The sequence below is a fragment of the Geotrypetes seraphini genome, chromosome 15 (assembly GCF_902459505.1).
Source record: "Geotrypetes seraphini chromosome 15, aGeoSer1.1, whole genome shotgun sequence".
In the NCBI taxonomy this organism is placed as follows: Eukaryota; Metazoa; Chordata; class Amphibia; order Gymnophiona; family Dermophiidae; genus Geotrypetes; species Geotrypetes seraphini.
In genome coordinates, this window is record NC_047098.1 from 19790847 (window position 1) to 19816763 (window position 25917).

At 41.5% G+C, this 25917-nt stretch overlaps 1 protein-coding gene across 7 annotated transcripts in view; it reads left to right on the forward strand.

The window, feature by feature from the left end:
* The window catches only part of NADK (NAD kinase), a 54143-nt gene that overhangs the window by 12477 nt on the left and 15749 nt on the right, over positions 1-25917 (forward strand). For 6 of the 7 annotated variants that reach the window (XM_033922149.1, XM_033922150.1, XM_033922148.1 and 3 more), the window contains exons 2-3: positions 139-360; positions 18973-19056. In XM_033922149.1, the coding sequence (XP_033778040.1) occupies positions 176-360; positions 18973-19056 (269 nt within the window). In that variant the 5' untranslated portion in view covers positions 139-175. Of the gene's footprint in view, positions 1-138; positions 361-18972; positions 19057-22937; positions 23661-25917 lie in introns of those variants that run through there. The other variant, XM_033922154.1, reaches the window with a different exon arrangement.

A 25917-nucleotide genomic window follows, 5' to 3' on the forward strand; every position in this document is an offset into this window, starting at 1 on the left:
GCGGCACACCAGGCAACATCTCGCGGCACACTAGTGTGCCGCGGAACAGCGGTTGAAAAACACTGGTTTATTAAGTATGAAATGTAATAAAATTTCACCAAATAATGGATTTGTTCTTATTTCTGTTTTTAATTGTAGATACAAAAGGAAAGAAAACTCCCTTCTCTGTACTCTCATGATGGAGAAAGCTCAAGAAATGTTTCAAAGCAGTACGCAAGATGCAGGCTCAGAATGTGCTACTTTTGGTTTTTCACCATGCAATTGTGAAGAGGACTGGAGGCGAGGAAACCCTATCCGAGGTCGAGCAAAATCTCGTAGTTTGTCTGTCTCCCCTGGCACAGGAAGTACTAAAGAATTTAGGTAAGGAATGTGTGTATGTGTCCCCAACTGTATCTTTTTTATTTTATTAAATTTTGACATACAGATATCACCTGTTACACTTCCCCCCTCTGTATTCACAGTGGTTAGGGGCAGAGCCGGCCCGCGAATATTAAAAAAAAAGATGCGAATAATATTCGGGACGGTTCAGCCCCTAACCCCCACTTCCCCCGGCTATTTTAAGCCCTGAAAGCCTCCCCTTAAGCCTTACCTGGTGGTCTAGCGGGTTTTCAGGCATGGGTGATCTTCCCATGCTCCTGCCCCATGCAGATCGCTCACAGGAAATGGCTGCCTTGAGCTCCCGTAGTCTCTCGAGCCATTTCCTGTGAGCGATCTGCACAGGGTTTAAAATAGCCTGAAAAAGGAATTTTAGGTTTAAAATCCCCAATAAGTGAATCTGTAGATACGAAAATCGCAAAAAGGGAGGGAGAATTGTACAGGCAAGTAATTGTGCTATTTTGACATTTACATTGCCTACAAGTAAACTGAGAAATGAATATTAAGTATGGTTAACTTCCTTGAAGACCTGGCTTGTTGCCTCATGATGTTTCTAATTGAGCAGGTGACTTCTTTTGTGTAAGGCTGGAATTTCTCAGCATTTTTTTCCTTCCTCTTTTATGAAATGCACAACTGAGGTTAATTGAAGCACTGGGTGGAAGTTCCTAGTTGTCAGGGATGCACAAAATAAAAATAAAAGAAATGTCTATGATTTTTCTACTTCAATCATACTTTTGTTATAAACTCTGGAGGCTCTATTTATTTTAGAGAATGATGTAAATTAACACATACTTACAACCGATTACAGTGCACTACCATGGGGCGCTTAGGCATTCTGCAATAGTTTTGGAATTGGCCCACGCTAAAATATAAAATTTACATGTTAGCGCTGGGGCATTTGGGGTTGGAGAGTGGGTGCAGCTAAGCTTAGCTTGTGGGATTACCATGCGCTGATTAGTGCAGGAGCCCTTACTGCCTACAATAGTGGTAGTGGTAGTGGTAAATAGTGGTAGTGGTAAAGGCCATTATTGGAAAAATAGAAAAATCAGCCTTTTACTGACAGCGCTGAGAGTGGCTTCAGAATACAAAAGAGACCAGCATTGGGGCAAATGCAGGTCATTTTTTAGCGCTGCTTGGTAAAAGGGCCCCTTAGTTTGGAGAATTCCAATTTAAATACCAGATTTTAGTATGTCATCTCAGATGAGGTGCAGGATTGAAATAAAATTTGAATTGTCACCCATTGTACTACAATAGTAATGAGTCAAAATATGACAGAATATGGAATCTGACAAGGATCATAAGTTGCTTTAGTTTACAGTTCTGGAGATCAATTTGATAACTTGTTTTTCATACCATACTATACCATATAGTACTAATCCAATAGAAATTTCTCCATAGATGGCTTTGTAATAATAATAATAATAATAAATTTATTTTTATATACCGCCAAAGCCATGATAGTTCGAGGCGGTTTACAACAAGAGGCGCTGGACAATCAGCGAAGGAGTTACAATTCAAAGTCATCGAAGTAGTTACAATACAAAGTCGAAGAAGTTACAATGCAAAGTCGTTGGAAATAAGGTTCAGGTTGGGAGGAGTGATACACTAGATTCATAGGTTACAATCGGTTAAACAAATTTGTTTTTATTGATTTTCTAAAATTGAGGTAAGATGAGGACTGGTTGATGATGTTAGCCAGCCAGTCGTTCCATTTACCTGCCTGGGAGGCGAGAGTAAACCATGCAAGCCATCTTCACTTTTTCACCAGCAGCCAGTGGAGTTTTTCCAATAGCAAATTGACCCGTTTAGATCTACTTGATTGAAAAATTAGTCTAATAGAGTATTTTGGAGTAGCTACAATCTCCTAACTTCTTTCTCTGTAATGACACAGTACAAGGAGTTGCAGTAGTCCAGGTATGGTGGTAGGACTGCTTGTGCAACTATCCTAAAACTGTTAGAACAGATCTTATTGTTCTTAGTCGCATCAGTTTAAAAAAATAATTTTCTGACTAAGTAAGTGATTTGATCGTTAAAGGTTAGATTGGAATTCAGCGTAACGCCTAGCACTTTAGAGGATTTTTCTGTTATTAGTTTCTCTCCTGTCGACAACGCCAGTTCATTGCATGGTGGTGAATTATAATCTCCAAGTCATAGTTCCCTGGTCTTAGATTTGTTTAGCTCAGAAAGTTTTTCTGAGGCCACGCAGAGTGTCTTCAATGGATTCCTGGACTGCACAAAGGAGGAAAATATTGTCAACATAAGGGAACCTGATGGAAGGATAGGCTGTTGCCCAAGGCCTACAAATAGACGTTAAACAGGAAAGGAGACAGCGGGAGAGCCTTGTGGAACTCCACATATGGCCTTCCAGTTTTGGGATTTCTTGCCTCTCTTCCATACTTCTTATGATCTATTCTCCTGGAATTCTGAAAACCATTTAAGTACCACTCCTTGCATACCCAGCTCATTCAGTTTTAAAATTAGAAGCAAGTGGTCCACTGCATAAAAGCAGCTGAAATATCAAATTGTAGCAGAACTGACTGCCCTTCCTAAGATAGGATTTTGCCTTTGAAGTTAGTTCTAGTAAGAGGGATTCTGGACTCTGTAAGTTCCCTGAAGCTGTGCTGCTTAACTTTAAGAATTCTCTCTGCTAATTCCAGACCATCTTGAAGTCTGTTAGTGACTTTCCTCTTGATTATGAGACCATCACTTTATGGATGTCACCATGTTGGAAAGTATTTTAAAACTTTAAAATGTATTTGACAAATGAGGGCTAACTGAGGAGGAGTTCACTCTGAATATTAGGGAAAGGAGGAGATAGGGTGCTGATCTACAGCATCCTCTGGATGGGCATTTTAGCCTTTATCTTTCATCATGTTTCTATATCTCTTTATCTATGCTCACTTATTTCTCTGCATTTAAAGGATTATAGGATTCTGAACTTGTGATACGTCTTATGTTATTTTGCTTAATCATTTGTAAGTGAACCTGTGTTGTGTAGGTTTTCTATTAACATTTTTTCTAGCACATTGAAATATTCCCGATGTTTGTTTATTTGCACATTTGCTATGCTGGTTTTTTTAATCATCCAGTTGAAATAGTTTACATTCCAAAAATTAGGAGACTTACGTAGACTAGATAGAAAACTGAGTAGATCTGGAAAAAGAGATAAAAAGAGAGGCAGAAAGAAATGGAATCTTCCTGTAGCCATAACTGTGGCCAATATTCCATTACTCCTCATGGGTAGCCTTATTAACTCCTTTCTAAAATGTATACAATTAGTTCCTGCCCTGAGATGTAGAGGAAGTGCATTCTATAAGATTGGTGTCAAATGAAATCATGTCTGTCCACATTCTTTCAAATCTAATAGACGGAAGAGGTACGATGTAAACTAGTTTTGTTCCTGAAAATGTAACGATCGTTTTGGTACATACAGAATAAGAAGGTTAAATAAGTACTGTAACGGAGAAGACCAATCTTGAAAGCTTGTTCATGAGCCAAGATTAAGATTTTAAATTTGATTCATATATTCTGGAGAGTTTCAAAACACATTTTGACCACTTTAGATACTTGTATTCAAAAGAAAGCTGTGGATTGAAGTAGCAGGCCAAAATTTTCAAAGAAGATTCTGTGGGGAGTATATGACCAAAAAAGTTGAAGAAATGATTGGGATCAAGACCTGTCTTGTAATCCAGGATACTTTCAAAAGTAAACATGACATTGCATATGTATTATCATTATCATCAGAATGAGGTTGATTCCTGTACCAGGTCTCTTCCCCGGGCCAGGTGGGTCTGGACATCCCGTAGATCAGGGGTCCTCAAACTTTTTAAACAGGGGACCAGTTCACAGTCCCTTAGACTGTTGGGGGCCGGACTATAGTTTGAAAAAAAAAAAAAAAAGAACAAATTCCCATACACACTACACATATCTTATTTGTAGTGCAAAAAAGATATGAAAGAAAAATACAATATTTAAAATGAAGAACAATTTTAACTGGGTTTCAAATTAATCCGCAAATAAAAATAAACATGAGCCAGTGTAAATCAAGGGTAATTGCTGACTAACGGTCTTTGTGAGTGCATTCAATTACCTGTTGGGACACTCAGAGGAGATTCAGAATGCTGCCCTGTGCCCCTGCAGCAGCACTTGATCTTGGAGGAAAATCGGGCAGGCATCGAGCAAGACGGACCCCTGACGTCATCGGGTCCGTCTTCCCTGCTCGTGATTTTTGCCTTAAATTGAAACGCTGCCTGCAGAGTCTTTGGGAGTGCATTCAATTACCTGTTGGGACACTCAGAGGAGATTCAGAACGCTGCCCTGTGCCCCTGCAGCAGCACTTGATCTTGGAGGAAAATCGGGCAGGCATCGAGCAAGATGGAACCCTGACGTCATCGGGTCCTTCTTCCCTGCTCGTGATTTTTGCCTTAAATTGAAACGCTGCCGCAGTTGCGGCCGAAGGGGCGTGCCCTAAGGGGCTGGTCCCGCCCCTTGGGAGCCCCTTGGAGCAACGAGGAGCCGGGGAGTGGAAGCATCTTCTTTTGGTTCTTAACTTTTGTTTGTTACCATGGGCAAAAAGAAAAATTAAGCCTAAAAGTTCAACGCCTGCTGTTTTGGGACCTATGGACAGACATTTAACATTTTCTACAGAAATTACCTCACGACCTCCACTAGACATGAACTCTCCCATATCAGGAGCATCGATGAGTCCCCTCGAAAGGACCCCCCCTCTTCATCCAGTATCTTGTGTTAGCGGGAATATTATGCCCGCTACGTCCACTGAATTAGGGGTATCTTCCACTCAGATAAGTAAACTAGATTTTTCTGAAATACCTAAACCACTTGATTTCTCAGGTGTAGTAGAAGATCAACCACTAGCGGTGGAAAAACAAGATATTACCCTTAAGGATTTATGGTTAGGTATATCTAGAGTTGAAGGGTTTCTCAGAGAGTCATTGAAACAATCTGTGAGTTATTCACATTCAGTATCTCAAAAGTTTGAGAATGTGGATTCCAATTTAAGTATTTTGGATAAAAGATTAACTATGGTTGAAACTCAAAGTAATACATTGCAAGCTGCCTCAGTTTCTGCGGTTAAGGATTCTACGATGTTACATTCTAAAATAGGAATGTTGGAAAACATGCATAGAGTGAGGAATCTACGCTTGGTTAATTTCCCAGTGACTCACTTTCCTCTGAAATTTTGTTAAGGAAATATTTTAAGGAAATACTGGGATTACTCAATTTGGAGAATTTCCCAATTAATAATTGTTATTATATTCCACAAAAGAAAATACAATCCGACCAGGAAGTGGATCACCTGGTAGCAAGTGAAATAAACCTGACAGAGTTTTTGGAAGATACTCAGGATGTTATTCAGAGTGGGTCCACTATGGTATTAATTTGCATGAGTGAGATAGATAAAATGTTAATTATGAAACTTTACTTCAAAAATAGGTTGACAAAATTTTGTGGAGATTTAGTCAGAATTTTTCCTGATGTCTCAAGAGCTACGCAATTAAGAAGGAAAGAATTTTTGAAATTAAGAGTAAGAGTCTTAGCTCTTGAGGCATCGTTTTATTTAAAATTTCCATGCAAATGTCTTGTTAAATTACAAGACATTGAATATATATTTTGGGATCCAATTCAATTGCAACAATTCTTAATATCTCGAGAACAGAAATGACTTTCTTTTTAATGTTTATCAATGACTCATTACTGAGAATATAGGTGGATTTAAGATTCCCAAATAGTAGGGAATGGTTAAGATTCTTTTGGAATCAAAACCATTTCTGAGTTTTCCTTTATTTTTGTTAATTGGATATTGTAAATCAAGGGTAATTGCTGACTAATGGTCTCAATGTAAACTTGCTACGAAGCAAGTTTACACTGAGACCGTTGGTCAACGATTACCCTTGATTTACACAGGCTCATGTTTATTTTTATTTGCGGTTTAATTTGAAACCTTATCAACCTTGGACCCCTGATGAAGGTATGTTAACTGAAACAGACCATGTCTGGTCCCTTAGTTTGTTAAAAGATGGTAACATTAACCGCATTTAATAATAGATATAATAAACGTTTGCAGTTTTTCCTTGTTTTCCGTGTGCTGTTTTGTTTTCACTGCAGACTGTGTTGGATTTTTCTCTTTGTTTTTTCACTTTCAACAGTTTTAACCAACATAAACTTACCAGTATTTCAATGGGAAGTTTGGGCCTGCTTTTGGCTGATGAGATAATCAGTGTCTGGTTCCATGTTTGTCACTGCCAGTCGTAGCATGTGATGTAAGTGTGCATAAGCATGAGGCTTGAAATATACTGAGAAAAGCTATTGGAGCACCAGAATGAAGTTTGGAATTCACAAAATGAGCCGAAACAGCATACTGAAGTTTGGAACGTTCAGTGAAGTACTACCAAGCTCCTGCAATAAAGTAGCCCAAATATCCAGTAACTCACTAATGCCAGGTTTCCCACCAGCCATACTAAACTTCCAGTAAACCCTCCAGTGGCAGCAGGGCTGTGCATACCAGCCCACGCGCTCAGCGGATGGGTCACGTGGCATGGAAGCGTGACATCAATGTTGTGTGTCTGGCCGTCCAGCTCATGTGAGGGGGTTACTGGCGGTGCACAGAGAGGATTGGTGAGAACTGCAGAGCACTATAGTGAGAAAGCCACAATGGAGCAGATCAGCAATGGTTTGTAATATGAGCAGTAAACTCTCGAGCAGGGGCCAGGTAAATAACCTTGGAGGGCCATATCCGGCATGCGAGCCATAGTTTGAGGACCCCTGCTGAAGATTGATATTAGAGAATGACACGGTGACAAAATTCATCACCATTCCCGTCCCCGCGGATAACCGCGGGAAATAATCCCATGTCATTTTCTAGTGTCTATTTCAACCTCAATCCTTCTATACCAGCATTCTTCAAAGCAAAGCTTGCGGGTCAGTGGTTGTGGCCATTCATACTATGATTCTTCTCTCTCTCCTTAAAGAATGATATGAAGATGGTTTCCCGCGGTTATCCTCGGGGACAGGAACCATGATGAATTTTGTCACCGTGTCATTCTCTAATTGATATCTCTTAGGAAATGCCTAGTGATAGGACTCGGGGACTACTGGAGGAGACCCCTGATGTGTGACTTTGATTGCTCATGCATTAACTGGGCTAGGTAAGTGGTAGAGGGATACAAACTTAAGAAAAACTTCTTGGGTGGTTCTGATTTGAAGGCTTATGGTATTGTAAACCAGCAGAAATTGGTTCTGATCAAGGAACAAGTAAAAAGGAGGAAGAGGAATGCTAGACCAAAAATAAAGGTAGTTAAAACTATCAGTTTACATAATGGTAATGCATGGATACTGTTGCATTTTTGAACTGATCATATGGTGCATAATGGGACACATTATGTACTGTAATCTGAACTGCGCTTTGTGTTCAAAACAGGAACCAGAACAGAATCCATCCAAACCAAGATCCAACAAATACAATTTTTATACATTCCCCCCATCCCAACCCTTCCCCAACTAACCAATTCCCCCCCCCCCCCGTAAACCACTAAAAGAAACCCCCCAAAAAAACTAGGGGATGAGAAAGCATTATAAAAGGCAAACCCCTTCCAGGGGCCTGTACGTACACTTGTGGCCCCTGGGCAACATCCAGAAACTCTTTCCCAACTGAAAAAAAAACAGTATCTGATCCCGAAGAACAACCTGTTGCCTGCAAAACCTCTTAAGATTATTCAAGATTGTGCTACGACTTGTAGGTGACAAAGAAGCCAAATAGGCCTCCCAAATAAGCAAGAAACATTTACACCTGTGAGCATGACCCTTTGCTTCCTGGACCTCCCAAGATGCCAAATTATGCATTAGTGATCCAAAAAAATGGAGGACCTGAGGAAGTTCAAGATTGCAGTATACATTTGCGAGCTAGGAGACTTATGATCCACAGAGGACCCTTCTGAACTGCACTTTAAAATGCTATTTGAGATTTATAAGTACTATCTAAAAATGTATTTTTTTAAAAATAATCTTTATTTATTTTAAAATAATTTCAATAAGTGAAGAACATTAAATAAAACATTTACACTATAGACATCACTTAAATTATATAGCTCAACAAGCTACACCGATGGAATGAAGAACACTAATTTAATTCAAAATGAAGTCGTGGTAAGGCAGATTTTGGTGGTGTCTCATTTAAAAAGGTTTTAAAAGGCTAAAAATGTATTTTTAAGAATCATAAATGTAGTTTTATTGCTACATGATCATTTTTTCTATGTGGTTCGTGTCCACTTTTTAAAAATATAGTAATATTTGAGGGGTTTAAAATTAAATTATGCAGAATGGTCGGTTCATAGTCTAAAGCGCGCGAGGAAAAAGGCGCGCTGACAACCGAGCGTGGACAACTGAGCGCAGGACTTCATCGTGCCAAAGAAAAACCTTATTTTAAAGGGCTCCGAAGGGGGGGTGTTGATGGGGAACCCCCCACTTTACTTAATAGAGATCGCGCTGGCGTGGGGGGGGGTTTGGGGGGTTGTAACCCCCCTCATTATACTGGAAACTTAACTTTTTCCCTGTTTTTTAGGGAAAATTAAGTTTTCAATATAATGTGGGGGGTTACCCCCCCACTCCCCCCCAACATGGCAGCGTGAGGCAGCGCAATCCCTATTAAGTAGAGTGGGGGGTTCCCCCCCACCCCCCATCAGAGCCATTTAAAATACGGGTTTTCTTCTGCGCGATTAAGCCCTACGCTCAGTTGTCCATGCTCGGTTGTCTGCACGCCTTTGTCCTCGCACGCTATTGACCCGTCACCGAATGTTCTCAGGTTAGAAATAATGTGATGCGGTGTTTCTTGGTTTGGGCTATTAAAGATGTGCAGTAAAGTGAAGAAAGAGTAAATATAGGTTTCACTAATTATGATGAATGTTGGTCTTGTGTGTGGACCAAAGTCCACTGGGAGCTTGGCCAAGACAACAACAGCCTGATCACATTGTAGATGAAGTTATCTAACTGAACAGATTTGCAGCTATTCTCTTCTAGCTTTGAACCCACAAGGAATAAAAAGGAAGTTAGACTGTTTTATTTTAGGCATATGTTTATTTTTTTTTTTCTAACTGGTATTTTCCTGTTTGCAGTATTTATCTAGGGGCAGATTTTAAAGTTGCAGCAAGTTCATAGATGTCTAGTCCTCATTTCAGAAGGAAACTAAATATATTTGTCCTAAAAGATTGACTTTGGGAGTTACACCTGCTACCAAGCTTGTTTTAGGATTTAATAAACAACTGCAGAGCTCCACTGGAAGATTTTTTTTGGGGGGCTGCCCCTTTAGTCCCCTAGTGACTTTTGCACCTCCCTATGCAAACCGTTCACTTTGATAACATCTAATAATACTTGATTATGTTTCTAAGATCACAGAGATAACCGGTTATGTGCTGACTTTTAACCCATTAATATTACATATGTTAATTTTTCTAAAATGGGTGTTTATGCTGCACTCACCCAGCACAGAAATGCCCATTTATCCTGTATTTCAGAATAGGCTCTCTGGCTAAAATATAGGTGAAACTTGAGATGCACAGGTCTACATGTCTCAGTTCCAACTTTTACGACCTGTCTAAAATGGGGTTAAGAACATAAGAACATAAGCACTGCCTCTGCCGGGTCAGACCAGGGGTCCATCATGCCCAGCACTCCGCTCCCGTGGCAGCCCCTCAGGTCCATGACCTGTAAGTTCTCCACCGCCTAAAATGTTTATACCCTAATCCTGTAGTACGCTGTATAGTAACCCTCTATCTATACCCTGTAATCCCTTTCTCCTTCAGGAAGTCATCCAATCACTTTTTGAAACCCAGTATTGTCCTCTGTCCTATCACCTCTCCTGGAAGCACATTCCAGGTGTCCACTACCCTCTGAGTGAAGAAGAACTTCCTAGCATTCTTCTTGAATCTGTCTCCTTTCAGTTTTTCTGAATGCCTTCTTGTTTTTGATGACCCCGCTAGCCTGAAGAATCTGTCTCTCTCCACCTTCTCTATGCCTTTCATGATTTTATAAGTCTCTAACATGTTCCCTCTAAGTCTCCACTTTTCCAGGGTAAAGAGCCCTTGTTTCTCTAGCCTTTCAATATATGAAAGGTTTTCCATGCCCTTAATCATCTTTGTTGCTCTTCTCTGGACCCTCTCGAGTATTGCCATATCCATTTTAAGGTGCGGCGACCAGTATTGGACGCAGTACTCCAGATGCGGGCGCACCATCGCTCGATACAGCGGCAGGATAACTTCTTTCGTTCTGGTAGTGATACCCTGTGGTTATGCTATCTGTCAGAAGATGTACCCCAGGGGTTTTCCTAACGAAAAAGATTATGGAGCAGCTCTCCTGTTCCAACGAATTAGATTTAAAAGCAATGGCATTGGTGGCGTTGACCCTGAAGAGCCCTGGTGGTGCATCAGCATCAAAGAATCCTTGGTCCACTGATAAAGGTTAGAGGGATAGTATACCTTTTTAGCTCCTCATGCCCAACGAAAACAGATTTTATTTCAGCATTGGTTTCTGTTGATTCATGGTACTGAGAAGAAGGAGGTGCTAGCTACAACTGTTTATCTTCACAAGTGTCCTTGCAGACAAGACTGCTTATCAAGAGAGTCTAAGGGACTGCATCTGCCTCAGATGGCTCGAGTTACTGCCACCAATATTCTTCAAGTGACCCCAGAGGATGTTGTATCTCATCCTACTGCCTATGCTATTTTAGCATTGGCAAGTTCCTTATTGTCCAGGTTAGACTGATTCAGAGGAGTGAGTTATGTTTCCTTGCCAGAGGGAGGGGGGGGGGGAACCTCAAAGCTAATTTCACTCCTCTTAAGGGAGAGCTGGTGCTGCTTTCAGCTCCTCAGTATTTCTCTTCCATCCAAAGGAGCCCTCTTGTCACCAAAGAAGAATTTGATCTTGTGGCCTTGGATGTTAAGAGAACAAGACCTCACTCCTAGTGTCCAGATCGTCTTCTCATTCATCCTTTCTGCAGATTCTAGGTTTCATAACAGGGACCGATATGTGGCACCTTGGGCTCAGACCCACATTGTCTCTCACAATACAGACTTCTTTCAGGGTACTCTCCATTAAGCCAGTTCCACAAGGCTTCTCACCCTCGCTCGCTTGTTTGCCCTCTCTTGCTTGCTTACTCTCTCTAGGGAGACTGAAAGAAATTAAAATATCCCCTCCTTCTTGCTTTTCTGAGATAGGTTAGATCTCACTGTCTGTATAAAAAGGATGCTGTAGCTCCATGTTTTTTAGAAAGTTAATGTTTGGTTTTAGTGTATTTATTTGATTATCTTTATCTGCCCTCATTTACTGTATTACTGTGTATGTATTTCCTTAGTCCTCAAGGCATGTCAGCTGATCTTGACATGGCAGAGTCCCTCCTATGTTCTTTTCATCTCACTCTTTTTATTTATGTCATTCCAAGAGTCACTCACTTTTGGGCCTTCATTTTTTTTCTGTTTCTAAAACAGCATACACTTTTCCCCATACAATCTCCATCATAGATTGCTTTTAGTCTATCCAGAGTCGTAAAGAATTTTGCTGTTCACATTGCACTGACAGATATGGATCATCAGTAGATAATTATATTAGTTTTCTCTGTTTCTTATTTGTAACTTTTGTGTCCAGTTATTCCTCTCACTTCCTCAATACTTCTTAACATTCATAAAGCCTCATATAGTGGACTTATCCTAGCTCTAGATTATGAATGCGACCATCTCTAGGCAAAGGTGACTAAAATAGCAGATTCAAAATGTTTGGCTGATTTTTCATATCGTGGGTTCATAAGCAGTCTGCAAAAGTTACTGCAGCGCAGTACATTAAAACATTCACGAGACAGTCCCTGCTCAGTAGAACTTAAGTCTAATCAAACATACAAACAGGACTAGGGGCTTAGGGAGTTTCTCAGGCATGGGTGCTTTAAAAGCGAATGGGGGTTAGGAGTTAAAAGCAGTATATGATTTAAGGTTTGGACTGTTGTATTACAAATTGTTTTCTCTAACAGAATTCATTAAAATCTCATTTTTTTATTTCTGGTGATTTTTCTAGAGATGGACACGCATGCCTTTTATGTTTTTATTTAGAAAATCTAATAAGTTTCGATATACTTGTTGAAACAAAAGTAAAAGAAAATAAATAAATGGCACTCGCACTCACACCATATTAAACTTCTCCCTCCAAATTTGTGGGTTTAGAACTTGCGACTTCGGTTATTTGCAAGTTTCTAAACCCTGACCCACCCCTGCCTCCCAGACCTCACCACACTGTACCTGGTGGCCTAGCGGTGAAGCGGGGCAGGAGTGATCTTCCTATGCTCCTGCCCCGTGCAGAGCCATCAACAAAAATGGCTGCCATGAGTTCCTGCTGTAGTCTCGGACGACCAAGGGAACTCACGGCATCCATTTTTGTTAATGGCTCTGCACGGGGGAGGAGCATAAGAAGATCGCTCCTGCCCCGCTTCACCAACTAGACCACCAGGTAAGGTGTGGAAAGGTCCGGGAGGGTGGCGGGGGTGGGTCAGTGTCAACCTATAAGTTAGTCATGATTTTTTCATATTCACGGACCGGTCTGCCCCTAACCCCCGCGAACATGGAGGGAGAAGTATATATATCTTAGTCCATATTATGAAAAGCTAGAGTTTACAATATTAAAGCCTGTACACTGCCTTGACCTATGGAAAGGTAGTACACTTCCCCCTCCCCATTTGCGGTTTCTGCATTCGCAATTTTTTTCTGGGGAGGGGAAAAATAAAAAAAAAACATATTTTTTACTTCCCTGCCGCCTTCCCGGCCTTACCCGGTGTATAGAAGGCTTTCGGGGCAGGAGCGATCTTCCTACGCTCCTGCCCCGTGCAGATCGCCATGAGGAAATGGCTGTAGGGAGTTCCCGTCGTAGTCTCGAGAGACTATGGGAACTCACAGCAGCCATTTCCTCATGGTGATCTGCACGGGGCAGGAGCATAGGAAGATCGCTCCTGCCCCGAAAGCCCTCTAGACCACCAAGTAAGGCCGGGAAGGCGGCAGGGAGGTGGGGGTGGGTCAGAGCCGGATAATTGCAGTTTTTCGCCATTCGCGGTTCGGCTCTGCCCGTATCCCCCGCGAATAACGAAGGAGAAGTATATAGCAAGTTTTAAATAATAAACAAGAAATCAAGAAAACAAAAATTAAGGCCCTCTTTTATTAAGGTGCACCAACCGATTAGCGCACGCTAAACTCTAACACGTGCATGTTAGTTTATGGACGCGTTAGTGATTAGCGCACCTTAGCTTCCAAAGCAAGAGTCCTGGACTTTGATAAAAGAAAAACTTTCTATCTTAATTGGGTTGTTCGAGTAACATTGAGAAAATACATGGAAGTTTTTGACCATAAAACAAAAATCCTATTTCTTGAAGTAAGTTCTCAAAATCAAAAGTTTTATTCACAGCAGAAACGAAGGCAACAAGAAATGTGGCTCGGAAACTTCAAATGATGAAAATAGTCAGTCACCAAGAACTTAGCCAAATCAAATTCAGAATTAGATTTGTCACATCAAAAGTCACACCTTCTTCTTCCTCATTAATTTCTTATTAAGCAAGTAATATAAGTTAGATACAGAAATTTTCTGCATTGGGCAATGTGTAACAAAACCACAGGAGCTAATAAATATCTGGAAAAAATGCCTTGTATTTCCTGTGAACTCAATATAGTTCGGCTACTATTATCTTATCTTTACTATCCGTCCAACAATCTCAACTAGTATCTAAATATAGGACTGGGTAATAACAAATTTTCATCAGAACTTTTTCAAATGAGTAAATGTGAACGCCTCAGTCCCACCACTCCACCGCTTTAAACTTTTCTTGTGGAGTCGGATGACAGCGGCCACCCGGGAGACCCTTGATACAGCGCCATAGCGCGAAACATGTTGGGTCTGGCTCCCAGGTTTTGGCAGGATGCAGAGATAAGTGCACAATTATTATCGAATGCATATATGAATATATAAAAAAATAAAATACCAAAAAATGAATGTATAACAAAGCGTACTAGAAAGCTATATAGAAACTAAGAATTGACAAATGCGGAACGGCCAATGATGATAGTCGCTACGTAATTCTTCCCGCAGTTTCAAGGATTAACAGCGGTGGAGTGGTGGGACTGAGGCGTTCACATTTACTCATTTGAAAAAGTTCTGATGAAAATTTGTTATTACCCGGTCCTATATTTAGATACTAGTTGTATTTCCTGTGAAACATCAAATTATTTGAAATCCCTGAAAGGTATTACCTTAGGCTCAAGAGTTTCAAGGCACTTATTCACATCAAAAAGTCACAAATCTGAAATTTAAGAGAACTCAGTTGGGAAAAAAAATCACGCAGTTGGCGATACAGAAATCCTCAGCTTAGCCCCTATCCTAGGATCTGACCTCCAAATATCAGTTAATGAAATGTCCATAGCAGCAATTTGATCTTCAAGTCCCATTGGTACCATTCCATTCTTCCTCACATCCACAGCATCAAACTCCAGCCTGTCAACATATATGCTGACTGTTCCAGCCTCAGCACTATGACACACACAAAACCTAATAAATAAATATTCACAAACCACAAGAATTCCCTGTGGTCATACCAAAAACACCCCATCCCATTTGCACATTCATTCTTTTATACATTCAAAATAAATTACTACCCTTATCCCACTAATAAATCAGCAATAAGACCAGTCACTAAGAATCCTTGGACCTTTGCCAAAGAACCAACTGGCTATCTATGAACCTATCCTTTCCTGCCAGGAGCAAAAGTTAAGATTGCAAATCATGTTATCGGAGAAATACCTACTGTATCTGTAAGGAATTTACCTTGATCTCAAATTTAGAAAGACAAGTAATCTAATCCAAATCCAGTTACAATTTGCACTCAGCTTTCTGCCTGCTTGCAAATCCTATCCACTAGTGTGCATCACATCTGCTCAAATACAGAACACAAACATGAAATTATGAGTTTTTGAAAATATTAGGACAAACCCAAACTGATATATTTTACTGCTACATTGTCAAGTAGAACTCATTAATACTAATTTGTAGCGTTGGGTACATCTCAAGATGGATAAATAATGTTACAAGGCAGTGACCAAAGCCTGAATAATGTTAAACTGCAGAGAGAAGCTTAACCAGCAAAAGAGAGAAGGTATAAATGTTCCATATAGGACCCACTTGGAGTATTGTCTTGAAGCGGTTCAGAGGAAGGCAAAAAAAAATGGTAAGGATTTTACACCACAAGATGTTTGAGAAGAGACTTGACAATCTGAATATTTATATCTTATAGGAAAGGAGGGACAGTGAAGATACAGACCTATTTGAGAGATGGGAAGGTGATAGTAGAGGACATGAATTGAGATTGCAGGCTGGTAGGTTTAGAAATAACATCAGTAAATACTTTTTCGTGGGGAGGGTATGAATGCCCTTCTAGTGGAAGTGGTAGGAACCAAAATAGTGGTGGAATTAAAAAAATGGATAAGATAAAAACAGAGGATCCCTATATTGAGAGAAGATGGAGTCAAAGCAAAATTTAAATAAGCTTCATGCTTTAAACAGGACATTGAAGGGTAAAAGCTGCACAGAGCAGCAGGTACAACTCCGAGCAGATTGAATGGATCATACAAGTTTTCATGTACCATCATTTATTATGTTACTATTTGCTATTGTATGTTTTATTTTGTGTCAACAGTTTCATTTGATCTTCTAACTTTAGCTTGAGCTATTGTTGGAATGGGGACCGTGAACCCTTCATTTTTAACATTCTGAGGATATACACTTAGTTTAAAAGACTATCTCAAAAGCATGTCTATCAAAACCAGGTCCTATCTGATTCATGGTCCGTTTTCAATTACAAAACCTAATACACCTGTAATTATGTACTTCCTTCAGTTCACACACCCATTTGCTGATCAAGCTGTGGTAGCCACAACTTGTGAATTTTCCATTATCTCAGTCCTCCTATTTTTACTTTTTCCTACCCACTAACTTTCCATTTTCTACTCCTCGCCAATCTTTCACACAATACTTAGAACCCCATTTGTAGCCCTCTACCCAACCCTCTCCATTGCCAGCATATATCTTCTGTTACTACTATTTGGGTTTTTGCCAGGTACCTGTGACCTGGATTAGTCACTGTAGAAACAGGATACTGTATATACTCGAATATAAGTCGATCTGAGTATAAGATGAGGTACTCTTTTTCCACCCAAAAAGGTGGCAAAAAGGTTGACTTGAATATAAGGGGAGATAGGAGGGGGTTTAATATTCATGTGCTCTGCCCCCCTTTGCCCCCTCCCTCCCTGCCTGGCTCTCCACCCTGTCCCTCCCTCCTTGCCAGCCCCCCTCCCTCCCAGCCTGGCTCTCTACCCTGTACCCCCTCCCTCCTTGCCAGGCTCTGCACCCTGTCCCACCTCCCTGCCCTTTACCCTGTTCCTCCTTCTTTTCCAATGTCCTGCAGGCCTTTACCTGGCCTGCTGTATGATCTGGTGGGCCAGGACAGGAGGGATCCCTACTGTTCTGGCTAACTCTGACAATTTTTTTTAATCTCTCTCTCTCCTCCCCCCACGTACCTTTTTGAATCTCTGGTAGTCCATGGTCCGGGCAGGAGCAAGCTTTCTGCACTCCTGCCCCGCGTTGAGCCCCTCCCCAAAATGTTCGCCTTGAGTTCTCGCAGCCCAGCAGTGTACCGGGCATGAGCTAGCTTTCTGCGCTTCTGCCTGGTACTGAGCCGTGAGTTCTCACGAGTCCTGTGAGAATTTGCGGCTGCCATTCAGCGAGCAGCTCAGTGTTGGGCAGGAGCGTGAAAGCTCGCTCATGCACAGTACATTGCTGGGCCATGAGAACTCAAGATGGCCATTCATAGGGGGGCTCAGAGCGGGGTAGGAGCGCGGAAAGCTCGCTCCTACCCAGTACTTCGCTGGACCACCATAGAGGCCTGCAATAAGTCCGGGAGGGGGGGGGGGGTAGGTGGGCGCTAACCCAAATATAAGCCGAGGTACTGGGCTAGATGAACCATTGATCTAATCTAGTATGGCTATTCTTATGTTCTCTTTTTCCCTCACCAGTCCCAGATGGTCCCATGTCATTTATCCCTCCTCCTTGGCCTCAGCCCTTTCGTGTGTCTCTTATCCTCTACTTACCATATATACTCAAATATAAACCAAGGGCAGAATAAAAATGGGGGTTTGATTTATATTCTAGCTACCATCGGCACGGTTGTCGTCCTCGTTCTCCCCGCTGAACAGCATCGCTATCCTGTCCTCCTCTCTTTCTACTTTCTCTCATTCCTTCAGAGACTGATCCCTTTCTTTTCTTGCCCCTTCCCCAGTGGTTCCATCTTCTTCATAGTTTCATATCATCTCTTTACCTCGCCCCTACCTTTCTTTGCTTTTTCTCAAGTACCTCAGCCCAAGTAGCACACACTTTTGTAAATGAGGGGCTGCTGAAAAGTTCTCAGCCCAACCAATAAAGTGGGGCCAGTCTTTATCAAGGGCTATACGTTTAGTTCAGCGATTTTTCCCAATGGAATGAAAAAAAAGTGGAAAATCACTGGACTCAGTGTATAGCACTCGATGGAGACTGCCTCAACTTTGTTGGTTGGGCTCAGAACTTTTCAGCAGCCCCGCATATCCTCACCCTAGCTAAGCGGATTCTAGGTTTGTGATAGGGGGGACCGATTTGTAGTACCTTGGGCTCAGACCCACATTGTCTCTCCCAGTTCAAATCTCTTTCAGGGTGATCTCCATTAAGCCAGTGCCACAAGACTTCTCTTCCTTGCTCACGCTCTCTAGGGAGGCTGAAAGAAGTTAAAATATCCCATCCTCCCTGCTTTTCTGTAGGATCGTAGATCCTCACTGTCTGTTGAATTTAAAATGAGCCACAAAAGGATGCTCTCAGTGCTCCATAGTCTCTTGAGTCCCCACTCCCAGCATCCCCACTTAATCTCTGAATCCCTTTTCTCCCAGGCTTATATAGTCTTTCTCAAATCCTTGTGTTCTCCACACTTACGCTTATGCTTTCTCCCTCTCCCCTTTCAATACCACTTCTTTTGCAAATTACCCTCTCCATCCAGTGATTAGAATTGTCAGAAGAGGGCACTAATGCCCTCTTCTCTGCAGCCAGCAATAGCAGTGATTGTGGTACAGGGAAGTGAGCAAGACCCCACATTCTAGGCTAGGCTGGCAATAGTGATAACAGTAAAAGCATAGTTAGATTCTGAGGCAGAAGAGGGGATGGAAGCAGACCTGCAACATATCCAACTTGAAATGATGGCAAGAGTGATCTTTAATGGTGGAAGAAAGCAGAATTAGGGGGCAGTTGATGATGTATAATAAGCACCTGACTCTCCAGTTTGTAGGCACACATGATTTGTTAAGGAAATCTTGAGCTTGATGTTTCTTTAAAATTGTTAGGTACATACCAGTGTGTCGTTAAGCACTGGTTGACAACCACTGGCTTAGATATTGGAAAACAAAAGAACAAAATTTTAAATTACAAGCAAAATAATTAAATGCATGCAAGTATATTAAATACTAAATACATACCTGTATTTTTTTCCTTCAGGAGGACACGCTCCATGCATGGACCATGCCCAGTGACAACATTTGGACCAAAAGCTTGTATGCTTCAGAACCCCAAAACTATCATGTAGGTATTTTGTTGAACCTTACAAACCTAATAGTACACTGGAATGGAAATTTGTATTAATGTTTGTGAATGGATGATCAGCTTCCATGTAAAGACGTTTTTTCACCTACAGTATTGAGATGACAACCTTGGTGCCATATTCTTTGTTTATTGACTAAGGGTAAGGTATTCAGTGTTGCTTTTGGGACCCTTGTTTGTTAGTTGTCATTGTCTTACCTTTGTAGAATTAATACTTGTTGCTGTATTAAATGGCAAACAGTAGTGTAAATACTACCTGAACAGTTCCTACAGTGTTTGTTGGGGGGGGGGTAGGGGGGTAGGTGGGGTGGAGAAAGCTTTTTCTCTCTCTCTCTCTGTTTTTTTGTAACACTGTTGCTGGAATGGTGTTCTGGGAATCAACTCTGCTGTCTGTGGGGATGGGGTTTGGGGGACTTAGTGCAATGTGTAGTGTTGCTATATTTTGACCTTTTGATTGCAGTTTCTTGCCTATTTGATGCATCTTTGTTGTTGTTGAGTTGGTATATATTTATTTTCAAAAATCAATTAAAAATTAAAAAAAAAAGAATACAAGCCTCGAACTTATGAAAAAGGGTCCTGCCTCTCCCTTCTTGTGCCAACCCACCCCCTCTTCCTCCCTTCCTGTCCCAATGCACCCCTCCTCGTCATTCCCTCCATTCTGCATCCCAAATTCTTGCCTCCCTCTGCCCAACTACACTTCTCTTTGCAAAGCTACAAGCAGTGGATTCTGCACCCGGCTGACCTGGAAGCCTTCCCTCTGATGTCAGAGGGAAGGCTTCCAGGTCAGCCACGGGTCGGAGAGGAGGGAGTTGACCAGAGAAGGTAAATGCCTACAGGAGGGAGGCATGGATTTGGGACGCAGAATGGAGAGAAGGACAACGAGGGGAGTGTTCAGACATGGAAGAGAGGAGGAGGGTTGCGTTGGGACAGGAAGGGAGGGAGAAGCAGGATCATGTTGGGGCACAGAAGGAAGGGAGGGAGTACAAACTTCGGACAAAGGATGGAAGGAAGAAAGGAGGGAGGAAGTATGAACTTGGGACACAGAATGGAGGTAGGGGAGCATGAACTTGAGACATAGGATGGAAGAATGGAGGGAGACTGGGGTGGGGAGGAAATAGAAAGGGAGAATTGTTGGGCATGGATATCTGTGAGTGAGAGGGAAAGAGAGATGATGCACATGGAGAAATAAAGAAAGTGGTGAATTGTTGGGCATAGGGAGGGAGAGAAATTTTGGACATGGTGGTGGGAGAGGTGTTAGGTACAGATGCATGGGGATGAGAGGGAGAAATGTTGGATGTGGTGGAGAGGGAATAGTGGGACGGATGAAAAACAAAGTAAGTGTAAACCTCCTATCTTTTCTTTCTGTTTAAACTACAGTACTTTATTTTTGAAGACTGTTTCTTTAATGTTTAATCGTGTTCTTTAATGTTTAATGTTTTTATAGACTGTACTGTACAGGATCCAAGTTACATACAAATTAATGATGTAGGGGGAACTTAAAAATAAATTCAAAATGAAAATAAGGAAGGGAGACGGCACAGCTGATGACTTAACTGGCCGCCATCTTACATAAAGATTACATAGGGTTATGTTGCATACAACACAGTGAGAAGATCTATTATAGTAGATGCAAGATGTCATGAGGTAGATAGTCTGCTAAAGTCACAAGCTGGCAGTTGATAGTGTACTTGGTACCAATGTGGCAGTGGGGTGAAGAATGGTTATGTGAGTCAGTTTCCTCAAGTGTGATATGACCAAGCCTGGTTTGACTCTAACAATTGAAGGATTTAGTTCTTGTTAAGAGTATCCGGAGTCGAAAATATAAGTCTTTAGTTTTTTGCGAAACGTAAGGTATTTTGGTTGGGGGATCATTCCATAGTTTTGCGCCAGAAAATGTAAACATTGTGTTGAAAATGCATTTATACTTGAGGTTTTTAGTTGAAGGGAGGTTCAGCTGTATGCTGTCAAGATTGCTGGGTAGAGAGAGCCAGACTTGGGAGAATAAGTGAATGAGTGGTGCGGCGGAGTTTCTGGCCACTAGGATGATCTCAGGGCTCAAGGGTCTCTCGTACGAAGAAAGACTAAACAAATTGCAGCTCTACACTCTGGAAGAGCGTAGGGAAAGGGGAGACATGATTGAAACATTTAAATACATCACAGGACGTGTCGAGGTGGAGGACGACATCTTCTTTCTCAGGGGTCCCTCGGTCACAAGAGGGCATCCGCTCAAACTCAGAGGAGGGAAATTTAATGGTGACACCAGAAAGTATTTCTTCACGGAAAGAGTGGTGGATCACTGGAACAAGCTTCCAGTGCAGATGATCGAAGCCACCAGCGTGCTTGACTTTAAGAATAAATGGGACATCCATGTTGGATCCCTATAGAAGTCGAGTCAAGGATCTAGGTCTTTAGCACTCAGACTTAACGGGGTGGGTCAGTGAGTGGGCAGACTTGATGGGCTATAGCCCTTTTCTGCCGTCATCTTTCTATGTTTCTATGATGCAGGTTGTTTTGAAATTTATTTGAGATGAGATGGGTAGCCAGTGCAATTGTTGAGAAAATTGGAGATTGTGTTGTATTTTTTCAGCCTCAGGCTGTACTTAACCCAGGGGATCCTTCTTGGAAGGTTGAGCAGGTATGCTGGCTTGTTTGGTCTTGACATCAACGCATGGCTCCATCTCTGGATGTTGAGCAGGTATGCTGACATATTTAGCCTTAATGTATAACTCCATCTCTGGATGTAGAATGCCAATAAAAATGGTACATTTTTGTAACCTACTGCTCAGCTTTTTATTTTCAAGTAGCTTATCAGAGAAAGTTCAGAGTTCAATAGCATGATGTTATGACCCCATTGAAGCAATAGTTCAAGCACACTGAACAACGATTCCAATTTGCATATTGTAAAAAAAAAAAAAACCACATTCAGGATCACTGGCATACAGCATGAGTTTTATATCAGTAATCAAACTAGTTTGGTTTTACTTTAACATATGACTTGCTCGCAAGCAAATTACTGTGAACTGTAAAATACATACTGTACATCAGTATTGACAAAGATAAAACGGTGTCAGGTCAAAAGCGCACTGGGACAAAGGCGCGCCCAGACAATTGAGCGCAGAGTGCGCCGCCGCTCTGCTCTAAATTACTGTTTTTAGCACTCCGACGGGGTGGCGTGGGGGGGAACCCCCCCACTTTACTTAATAGACATCGCGCCGCGTTGTGGGGGGTGTGGGGGGTTGTAACCCCCACATTTTACTGAAAACTTCACTTTTTCCCTGTTTTTAGGGAAAAAGTTCAGTTTACAGTAAAATGTGGAGGGTTACAACCCCCCAAACCCCCCATAACGCCGGCGCGATGTCTATTAAGTAAACTGGGGGGGTTCCCCAACAAAACCCCCCGTCGGAGCCCCTAAAAACTGTAATTTAGAGCGGCACAGCGGCGTGTGCTGCGCTCAATTGTCGGCGCGCGCTTTTGTCTTTTGCGCCGTTGTCTATGAAACAAGCCATTAATAATGAACAAAATCATTCATAACCTAAAATTTTCTTCCCCTTAAATACAAAATGGATGGACTGCATGGAGTGCCTGCTTTCTTGTGAAGCCCTCTTTCTGTTTTCAGCTGCTGTTTGGGAACTGAAGAGGAAATAAAGTTCAGGGAAGATCTGGAGGAACTTCCCCATGAGTAATTCGTCCTGTGCTTACAGTAGTGCTGGGTTGAGCTCAGCTGTAACTTGAAGACCTTATTAAACTGTTCATAGTATGTTGCACCACCCCACACTGGCAAGTACTCCTCCCCCTGGGTTGGACCAGCTTTATGTGATATGCTGCCATATCTCTGGATTGTCAGTCAGCTACAGATGTGAGCAGCCTGCAGGATGACTGCATTTTAGTAGGAGCAAGGTCGGCAGTGGAGGGAGTGTTTTGCAGGAAGAAAGAATACAGCACTTGGGAGAACTAGAGGGACAAATGATTTGGGATTGTAGCCTGAGAAGACAGACAGATTACACTAGATGTTTTAAAGTATTCAGCATCTAAACTGGCTTATTTTTTATTTTACTTAGTTGGCTGGCTTTTTCTTGGGAATGATTTTAAGTAAGAAGATTTAAACTTAGAGAGTGTGATGGCACTAATCTATATGAAAGTGAAGGATTTGGAATTCTCTCTTTGTGCTTTTCTTATCAAGAATTTTGAAAGGTTTGTCTGTGAAATACTATTGCATCGCATAGCCGTAGTTCATTTGTTTGTAATTTTAAGTATTGTATTTCCTTGCTCGAAGAAGAATTTTATTCCAGTTGCCATTTTGAGGGATAATTTGAACATTGTGCTTTTGTAATTTATCAAGCATTCCACTCATGGTCAGTAACCTGGAATCTGTTCTGGGAATCAAAGTCTATTATCGGCAAGGTCTCGCTAATATACTTAGTTATCAAGCAAGCATGCTTTTCTAGCAGTTTGAAATCTTGACTCGAAGTGACTAGGTCTTGGGGTGCTGTGAAGTTACTTACTGTGGTCTGTTTTATGAAGAAAACCATGAAGATTTTTGAGAATGTTATAAAAGACTTCACTTGCTACAGGAAAAACACAAATTGGTGAGTATTATCACAGAAAAGAAATGGGGGTGGGGAATGGAGGCTACAGCGAAAAGAAATGGAGGGGGGAAATGGAGGATACAACATTTTAGAAACTGAAGACCAAGCAAATTCAACCAAGCTGTTTTAGTGTTTATTTTAAATAAACAAACCTCAATGGAAAGAACATTAGATTTCAAACAGCATCCTTCCTACCAAGCTGGCATTTCATGTAAGCTGAAAGATAAAATATTTACAGCAGAAAAAAACACTTAGCTGTCTAATCAGGGGTTAGTGAGGTGAAAAACCCCCCCAAACATAGGATCATCATAATTATAGCACAGCTTGGATTTGGAATAAAGGAATAAATGTGTGGGTGTTTTATGTATATTTTTCTTTGATCATAGGAAATTGTTTTAAATGCTAGTGCTGAAATCTGAAGCAGTGAGAAATTTGTGCTTCAAAGACCGCGGCGTATCCTGCCACAAAAAGAATAATTGACGTGGCTTTTTTAATATTTTATAAGTACATAGAGTTGAGGCTTATGAAAAGACAGGTTCTCAGGTATACATCGCCTTTATCTGGGAAGTAAACAAAGGAAGGATCAAGGGCCAGATTCTCAAAACTTAAGGTTGCCTTTAATGCGGTCGCTAAACTGGTTCCAGCCAGTTTAGCTGACATATATTTTAGTGACAGATTATCAAAATGACTTACCGTGGTCTTTTCCGAGCTTCCTAGCAGTCTCTGATTCTGCCATTCAAATGGGCTCATAAGTATTTAAACGAGCACTCTGGCGGATTCTTCATCATCACCGAGTGATTCTCTGAGCTTTAGGCAACCAAAAATCAGCAACTGGTCCGGGGGTGCCGGTACTGTGAAAAGTGCATCTCTGGAGTGTGTTTTGACTGTGGCTCATGAAAATAAAAAATTTACATGATTCACAGAAATTATAGGGGGGGGTGTTTTGGGGGGGAGGGGGGCTGGTGGAAACTTCTTGAGTGCATTCATTATAGCCATATCTTGTGTGTTTCTGGCTTTGTTTTTAATGCCAAATTTTATCATGAACCAGATCACAAGATTTAAATGAATTATAGCAGTTTTTGGGGGGAGAAAAAGCCGACGTATCTCTTCTCCCTTCCCTTCATCCAATAGATCTGGCATGCCTGTGATTGACACGCCACTTATGGTGTTGCTTTTCCTGGCACAGGCGCACATTTACACCTCTTTCATGGTGTATTCATGGTGTATTCTGCACATGTGTCAATCACTATCACCAGCGACTCATCTCATGTAAATTTAGTGAACCTTCGCTACTCTCTGCCAACCTCATTTGCATATGTTTTTGTTTTTTGTTTTTTTTTAGAATGACTCGCCTTTTTGAAATCACAACAATAACGGCTGCGACAGTGGCCCATCGTTTTTTACCGCAAAGTTTTGAGAATTTAGCCCTAAGCGTAATGTGCAGTGTTAACATCATTCTTTTCACACCATTTGAAATGAAACGCAATTGGCATTCTGAGAACAAAAGTGGGGATCTGTAAGACAATGTGCAGGCATGCAATTATTTTCACAAGTAGACTGAACAAAGTTTCATGGTTTGGTTTGTTTTTGTTTTTTTGTTTTACAGTAGTGATTTTGAATAGCAGGAGAAAAACACAGCCCTTGACATTTTTTCTGGTTGGGTTCTACAGAAGTACATATTATGGTAGATAAGGTCTGACTTATTTCTTAACGGCCAATGCTTTTATTTTATGCTTGTTGGTTTTGATCCCATCTTGAAAGGTATTTGCATGTATAATCTTTCAAGCTGGTAGATGTGTAATTTTGGATTTTATCTTTGTTTAATGCAAACTTTACATCTCAGAATTTGTTGGGTCAGAATTTAAAGCTAGATACACTAAAGATACCGACTCGATCGCTGTTGGCCGATTCTTTGACTGATTCTCCAGCAGCAATCGATGCACTATCAGGTTTGCATGCAAATAACTGATCAATCCCTATTGACGCATGCACAGAGCCCTAACAGCAATGACAGGGGAAGCAGCCTCCTGTCACTGCTGAAGGGCTTCTTTTTTTTTTAATGGCACAGATTTTTTGTGTGTGTTACATACGCACAATTTATCCCATTAAAAAAAAAAAGATAAAAGCCCCCAACCAGCGCCAGGCACCTCCCCAGCCACCATCCCCCTGAACCCCCCCAAAAAAATGGCAGGAAGGGTGCCCAATCCCTCTTGCCATACAGAACACCCCCGCGCCAGGCACCCAAGAGCCACTGCCC